This window comes from Aptenodytes forsteri, unplaced genomic scaffold (genome assembly GCF_000699145.1).
Source record: "Aptenodytes forsteri isolate BGI_AS27 unplaced genomic scaffold, ASM69914v1 Scaffold322, whole genome shotgun sequence".
NCBI lineage: Eukaryota > Metazoa > Chordata > Aves > Sphenisciformes > Spheniscidae > Aptenodytes > Aptenodytes forsteri.
In genome coordinates, this window is record NW_008795045.1 from 381,984 (window position 1) to 390,157 (window position 8,174).

General features: G+C 38.7%; 1 protein-coding gene across 1 annotated transcript in view; it reads right to left on the reverse strand.

The window, feature by feature from the left end:
- FAM173B (family with sequence similarity 173 member B) overlaps window positions 1-7,720 on the reverse strand; it is a 12,741-nt gene extending 5,021 nt beyond the window's left edge. The window contains exons 1-3 of the mRNA XM_009276972.1: window positions 7,442-7,720; window positions 4,968-5,105; window positions 3,804-3,854 (exon numbers count right to left, since the gene is read on the reverse strand). Coding sequence (XP_009275247.1) covers window positions 3,804-3,854; window positions 4,968-5,105; window positions 7,442-7,720 — 468 coding nt within the window. The remainder of the gene's footprint in view (window positions 1-3,803; window positions 3,855-4,967; window positions 5,106-7,441) is intronic.
- Between the last annotated feature and the right edge of the window lie 454 nt (window positions 7,721-8,174).

Sequence of the window (8,174 nt, forward strand, 5' to 3'; positions counted from 1 at the left end):
CCTGTGCCACGCTTCACCACCCTCAGCGTAAAAAATTTCTTCCTTATAGCTAGTCTGAATCTATGCCCCTTTAGTTTAAAGCCATTCCCCCTTGTCCTATCAAATCTGGATCTGGATTAGGTAACACATGGGTTTACTCAGATCCAGTACACAGATGTACACCCTGTTACATTCATTTATTTATGAAATTTATGCAAGTTAACTCTAGCAAAAACAGGTAGGTTGCTTACAGAATAAAAATTAACCATGCTACTTCCACTGTTTTCCCTTGCAATGTCACACTAAAAAGGTAACTTTGAAGTTGTCTTGCACACTGCCTTTGCAGGGAGTCCTTTCCCAGCACTGCTCTACCCCATGCCAGTGTCTTTTTCCAGAATAGAGTGGCCAGAAGGGAAGTGAAGCTCTTGTTCCTGGATGTTAGCTGATGTGAATAATGACGTTCCCCTGAAGCTGTGAATCTGGCCTATGTTAGTCATCCACAGAGCTACAATGGATCTTATTAAACAGTACTGGTCCTAATATGGACTCCTGAGGGACGTCACTTGTCACTGATCTCCATCTGGACATTGAGCCGTTGACCACTACGCTCTGGATGCGACCATCCAGCCAATTCCTTATCCACCGAATAGTCCACCCATCAAATCCATACCCCTCCAATTTAGAGAGAAGGATGTTGTGGGGGACCATGTCAAATACCACTATGCAACTCTCATTGGTTGAAGACCTACAGTCTAGCTTTCCTCCAATCGCAAAAATTGAGCGGATATGAAAGTCAAGGGAAATATCACTACTCTTCCAGAACAGAGCAACACCCTGGACAGTCAGATACTCTATCTCCAATAGGTACTTCTGCTATGGATTAAGCGAGAAATGAATTAACACATCTAGACTTCAAAGAAATTTCTTTCCCATCCCAGATAGCGATTATGTTCTGCAAAAACTGAAACTTGATAGATTTAGCCATTTTTGTCCTTCGGAAAAGTTTGATGTTATGCTTAAGCAGATCAGTACACATCCATTTGGAATTCCTTTTATTCTTACATACTGTATCTATCTCAGGGAGTAATTATAACAGCAAGTTCCAGAGGTTCCTTCCATTACATGTAAAAATCTATTTACTTTTTTATCATGACATAACATTTAGATATTAAAAGGTTAAAAGGACAGTAATTATTTATAAATACAGCTCAAGTCAAGTCACGAAGGACACAAAATATATAAAAAATTCACACAAAAAAAGAAAAAAAAAAAACCACAACAGAACACTATTAGAAAACAAGACTGACTGGAGAAAATATTTCCAAAGGCTGCAGATAGCTTCCCCTATCACATACATGCAGGGTGTGCCTTTGATGTAACATCCTATTATAGCTACAGTTAAGCTTACAATGGAATATTTTAGGAAAATTATAGTCATAGATCTAATATATCAGTTACCTCTGAATATTCTTAAGCATTCTATGCTCTGATTTCATCCATACGGCAAATGCTTTTAAACATTTTTGCCACCGTGCCTTAAATAAACTAGAAAAATAAGGCCACTTTGGTATCCGAAACTGAGCTGAGACACCAGAAAAGGAAGGACTAAGTTGTTACAGAAATTACAAATATAGACATAGCCTAATTTTTAATGAGTAATTATGAAAATCAGTGATATCTCATGTCTATATTAGCTCAAGTTAGAAAACTTCATTAATAGTTCAGCCAAAAAGAATTGTATCCTTGAACCAAACAGTCAAACTAGTTTTTAAGCTAAATCTCTCAGTAACATTAGGTGTTATCATCATACCGTATTTTATATCAAGACAGGGTTGGATTTTTTTGGTATGTCTACATAGATATACAGTTTAGTAAACCTTTTGTACAGTATATAATCAGTTAAAATACACAGAAGCTGTGAACATGAACACCTGGTAAGAATTCTGTCACCCCACCCTGAACAAGTAAAAGTCTCTCTGCAATGACTCATAGATAAACACACCTTCCTCCAGACACTTGCAAGAACAGAGAGGTCTTAGTCTTCCCTGAAGATCAATAAATCCAAGTTCTCTAAGGTAATCTTGGATATGAAATAAAATCACTGTGTGACAGCATCAAGTCAGACAAGTATTATTAAAAAAAGCTAAAGAGCTAAAGAGATCTATTGCCCTCAGTAAAAGAGAAAATGCATTAAAGTTTCTAGAATATCAATTTAGTCATTCAGGAGGCTATGCATTCACAACTTCCGAAGTAAATTTAAAGGGGATCATGAGCAAACGAATGCTCAGGAAACACAGTAGTTCATATTTTTGGATCTGTTACATTTATGACAGTATTTTTATTGGAATAATTTAGCCTAGTATTTACTGAATTTACTGAAGTTATTCTGAGCCCTATAGCTACTCTTTTTATCATAGCTATTACTAATTTATCCCACTTTATACTATTACATTTAAAGTTAAGCCAGTATTTCTGCCAGGTTTACTCACATTTTCCCAGGGCATTTGTTTATTTCTAGTTTACTGAGGTATCTTTCTTCACCTGCACTTTTCCCCTCAGTGCAATTGCAGAATTTCTGACTGCAAATTCAAATATTTATACTGCCCCCTCCTGGAACTCAAGCTTGAGAGCACATAACATCCAAACCTGGCAACATCTGTAGCACAAGTAACATCATAGTTCTCATTAATATGCCACCCACAAAAGACCGGGGGGGGAATGCATTTTCATTTCAGTTTCAAACATGAGTTAGAATTTGAATCTGAAGTAGGTATTTAATTCCAACGCTGTTAAAGAAAAAGCAGAGAATAGGGAAGCTTTATTATGCTTCTTGTTGCATCTTCCTGTTACTACTACAGAAATACTATCAGTGTATGTTGTATGGTATAGCATCATAAAGCTCTTCACTCATTTCATCCCACATCTGCCTTAGCAGAGGAAGAAGCAATACAGAAGCATTTATAGAGTATTTCTGTTTCACTCCTCCATATGCATTCAACCTATATAGAAGATTCTAATAATAAACCAAAATATCAAGAATATTTAAATACTTAAGGTTTCTTCCTCTTTTCTAGTGAAAAGAGAAAAAGAAAACTAGATCAAGCCGAAAGCCAAAGTGAACGTAAAGTCTGACTGAATTTATCGAATATATCACTAAAGCAGTCACTATGCAACTCAATTTCTACAGCAGTTTTGAAGAACGCATTTTTCCCAGGGACACGATGAACACAGGCTGCAAAGCCTTCCTAAAAGGCAAAGAATTTATGGACTTGTACTCTAACAATTATACTTGAAGTATTTGCCTCCCTTCCTAAAACCTCACAGTCTAACATGGGCAAGGGATTATTTCAATATACCAGCTACTGGCCTGTTTAAGGTGATCTGGTTTTTGGAGAAGAACATAAGCAAACTTCAATACTCTCCTCTAACAAGTTTCCCAAAAATCAGCTGCAGCCAATTTCCTACTCCATCTTCTCCCTGCCAACTCCTTGTTTTTTCAGTATGGAAAAACTGAAATTTTCAAGAACCAATCTATCACCTTCCCCCCAAGCAACTTGAGCACAGCAGTTTTCATTTTGGTTCTGAACTAATGGATAGAAAATACTTCTCAAAAAAACATGGATATTTTCAGAGCTCCAGCCTGCATACTGTCACAAATTTTACCAGGTTTTATCATGAACATTAATAAGCAACAATGAAATATCAAAATATTAGTACTAACTACCTTTGACATTCTGCAGGTTGGTTCATTTTGCAGATGAACGTACTAATACTGAATGCCTTGGTATCAAAATAATTAAACAATGCAAAACCAGTAAACTCACCATTTGAGGTACACCAAAAACAACAACATTCGTATAATGGGAAAAAGAAACCTAAAAAAAATTTAAGAACAAGTCTTAATGAAAATGGCATTTATATTTTGAGAAGTTCTCGCCATTCTTTTCCCCTAATCCCTCTAGCTGCACTCCTTTCAACAGGGATTTAGAACAAAAATAAGAAAGGAGATCCCATATCAACTTTTCATCACACAAATTTCCACATAAAGACAACTTTATATCGCTGAACAGCAAAAAGCTTCTACTGCCTGGCCAAGAATACAGCACCAATTCTAGTAGCACAGAAAGTATTTTTTTAGAAGATACCTACATGATTTTGCTCATGTCTAAGTTTTTCTACAACTCCTGTATATGTTAAAATGGCGTATGTTTTAAGTGTGCCCCCACTTTTGTTAAATGTTAGCTAGCTATAAAAACTTGCAAGGCATCCCAATGCCTGGGTTCTTCCAGTCAGTGCCATGAAGGTTTCCTACGCTCCCCTCTGAACAAAGATAAAAACAGTACATTCACACTTTTCCCCAAAACTCCTGGTATCCACTTTATCATTACAAAATGCTATTCTTAAAAAAACAACAACAACAAACCCCACAACTTTGACAGGAATAGCAGGGGAGAGGCCCATATAAATATGACCCAAAAAAGCACACCTCATTAAAGAAGCAATTGTGACTCAAATGATTGAAAATTGTGAAAAAAATTTCAGTCACATGTATGTAAATTACCTTAAAGCAACACTCAAAACCAGGTAACACATTGCACAGCTAGAAAAGAACACGTCTAATGAAATGTCAGATGAGATTGTGATCTTGCAAATTAGGTGAATAAGAGTCTTGTTACTGACTCCACAGAATCAGCTCTCAGTGAAGCCTGACATTACAGCACCCCACATCATTCATCAGGCACAAGCATGACATAGTATGCTTCAGGAGCCTGTACTGAAAAAGGACAGCACTTCACCAAAGCACAAAACCAGCAGAGCAGTGTATTGTGCCACTGTGAGTCTAGTTTCTATGGGCTCAAGTATTTTTCTCAAAGCCCAATACAGCACCTTGTGGCCAGTCAGCATTCTGGTTCTTTCAAGAAAGTATGTCCAAATTATGGAAATCTCTCAAACATCCCGGATTCATTCTTACATACTTCACCACCTACCTTCCATAAGTCTGAAATATAGAATTTGGTGTTCTGATGTACCCCATCTCTCCAGGCACGGTATCTGGAGTACCAGACCAGCCAGGGATTTAATTCATAACCAACAGCTTTGAATCCCCTTTTTGCAGCTGCTATCACCTACAAGGTAGAAAATAAATCTTCACTTAGAAACAGAGAAAGTGTATTCATTTAAACAGGAGCACATAGTTTTATTTACAGTATAAATCAAAGGAATGCACTGTTGTAACTCACTCAGGTTTTAATCCCCAACAGATTAGTAGTATAGTGAACAAAAACTCAAACTACATTTTTACACTGTTATGACTAGTCCCATTGAAATTAATAGATATATTCAGACGAACAAAATGAACCACTTAAACATTCACAGGGCAAACCTGTAAGCTTGTAGTACGTCTATGACTTACATGAAAGTTTAATTTAACGTATTCATGACGCTACCTTGGAATTAAAAGAGTACCAAAATTGACCATGGAGAGAACAGTGAAATACGCGAGCAGAAATGCTCAAAATTAGAGCACTTAACTTATTTTAAAAGTAGTGACGGGTAGGCACTTGAAAGACCCCTGAATCGGAGCCAAAATGACCTACCAATAGAAGGAGTATGAAAGTAATCTGTTGACCTACATTTAAAAACACGTAGGTCAAAAATTTAAATGTAGGTTAAGAAATTAAAACAAACCCCACACAAATCTCACAGTATAGCTTTCATCCAATGCTAGGCTTCATGTATCATTTTAAAAGGCAAAAGGTAATTCAGATAAACAGATTTTCAAAAACATTCCTTTAAATTAGACCCTAAGATTTAGAATTGTTAAGCTGTATTGCAAGTGTCTTCAAACAAGATCAAAGCCCACTGATTTCTTATAAAAAGAAAAAAAATATAAGGAAAATGCAAAAAGGCACCAGTTTCTAGAATTAAGGTTTAAGTAATAATTTAAAAGGTTAAAACTTGGCAGTGATCAGGAAAAGCCTGATGAACTATGAATTACAGAACAGGCAAGGTGAAATCAGGAAGAAGAACACATTTAATAGAACTTCTCAAACAGCGTTACCTGGACAGGGTGTTTCACGCTATTAAAATAACGCATCTTCCATCATGCACACAGCATTTGCAAACATACTAAAAGAATCTGACATTTTTACCACGCTTGGAAATAAAAATATAGTCATATTTATCCACCAATTACACCTAAATAAGTGCTAAATATTTAAAAGCATCTGACCAGAAGCTCAACATTTTTCAGGACAGGTACATTGAGGCAACACCAAGCATTCAAGGCACCTGGCTCTCCAAGTAGTCTTCTAAAAGCATCACCAGAAGCTCAACATTTTTCAGGACAGGTACATTGAGGCAACACCAAGCATTCAAGGCACATGGCTCTCCAAGTAGTCAATAAAAATCAGAATTAAACACACAGTACCTAGTCAAATTAGATGCCTCAGATGAGGGTCAACAGCCAGAATGCTGAGCAGAGAGGGCATCAGAAACTGCAGTTCTCTCATATCTATGTGCTTTTTTTTTTTTTCCTCTGTTTCCTACTCAGGCACAATTCCTTCTATGCCACCTTCACAGATTTGGATTTCCAAATCAAATTTTTTTAGTGTGGACAAATGGTTGACTCATTCACATGAAATATGGACAAAGGTAGCATTCAGGAAATTACTTGTTTCCATCAAAAACCCACTTAGTGCGCCATCCAGTTGCTAAAACTGACTTGAAGCAGATGGTTATGAAATGGTACACAAAACATCACAACTACAAAAAACCCCACACCATTCTCCACTATACCCTCACCACCACACTTCACAAACTGGGGTTCAGACAATGTCCTGAAAGCACAGTATTACTTTGGCTTTGGTGATTCTCACCATTCCTCTTGGTAATTATTCTAGTTTCACCACATTGATTTTGAAGCAGGGCAGCCAGCACTGCACAAAGGCATGAAGACTACAGTTCTAACAATACCATGATTTTTATTTTTGACATCTGTCACTCATTTCTCATTCTCTTTTGTTCTTCTATCACAGCTGCAACTCTTCTGCACAGAGCTGCAACTCCAAAAGCACAGTGCTATTTAATCTCACAGCCTCACATGCTGCAGCTATAAACCTACGTGGAATCACAGCTCTTTGGCAACCACAATACCAATACTCCGATCGCATCTTTTCACGTGAACACAGTGCAATTCCCTCCAGCCAACAGGATCGGGTTATCATCTTGTACACTACCTTGTCAAGCTGCAGGTAAGACTGGAGAAAAAAAATACTGATTACTCACCTAAACTGAATGTAAACCTTTCTCAGCTTTGAGCCTTTTCATAAGACTGAAACGAAAACATTGGATGCCAAAGACAAGACAATCACAAATATGAGAAAACAACAGCAGCCACAGCTAGGGTATTTGGCACTTTTTTCAGAGGCAATATAAAAGGAAGGCAATGTCCATAACTTACAATACGGCCATCCCCGCTACCAATGTCAACTAGGGAGCCGCTTCTGTTTTCTAACATTTTCAGCACATTCTGGATCTGAGTCGAAGTTGCAGGAACGAAGGGCAGGCACACTTTCCTCAGAGCTGGGGTCACAAAGGGGGTGACCACAGCATAGAGTGCCACCAAGGTCCCACCAACACCAGCGGTGATTAACAGCCCCCAGCTCCTCCTTCTGGAGCCGCCCTCACAATCTTCTTGCAGGCCTGCTGCGTGGCTCTCATTTGCGACTGCCTTGGACATCACACCTAGAGACAGACATGGAAGAGTATTTTCCCTAATAGCTTTATGATGTGCTCTCTTAAGACAAAGCAGTGTATTATATCAAAGACATAGGACATCAGGGAAAAAAACTTCTGTTCCTTTAGCCGATTCCTACACCCTGGGGAAATATTACTGTTACTGCTTTTGAGACGCTTTAGTGCTAGGTTAATTTTTCAGGGCAGGAAAGCAGTTGCCATTTAAGCCAGTAGTTATTCCCACCCGGCCGGGCAGCAGCGCGCCCTCCAACAGCTCAAGGGCGGCGCAGGCAGAGACCTCCCCGCCACGGGCCGCCCGTGAGCCCGCGCTCAGGGAAACGTCCCTGAGCCGTTACTGCTCTTCCCTTCAGGAGGAACTTTCCTCCAGAGCACAACGACCACAGCTGCAAGGCCGCCTGCCAGCCGCTCACCAGCGCCCGCCCAGCCACCCCACCACA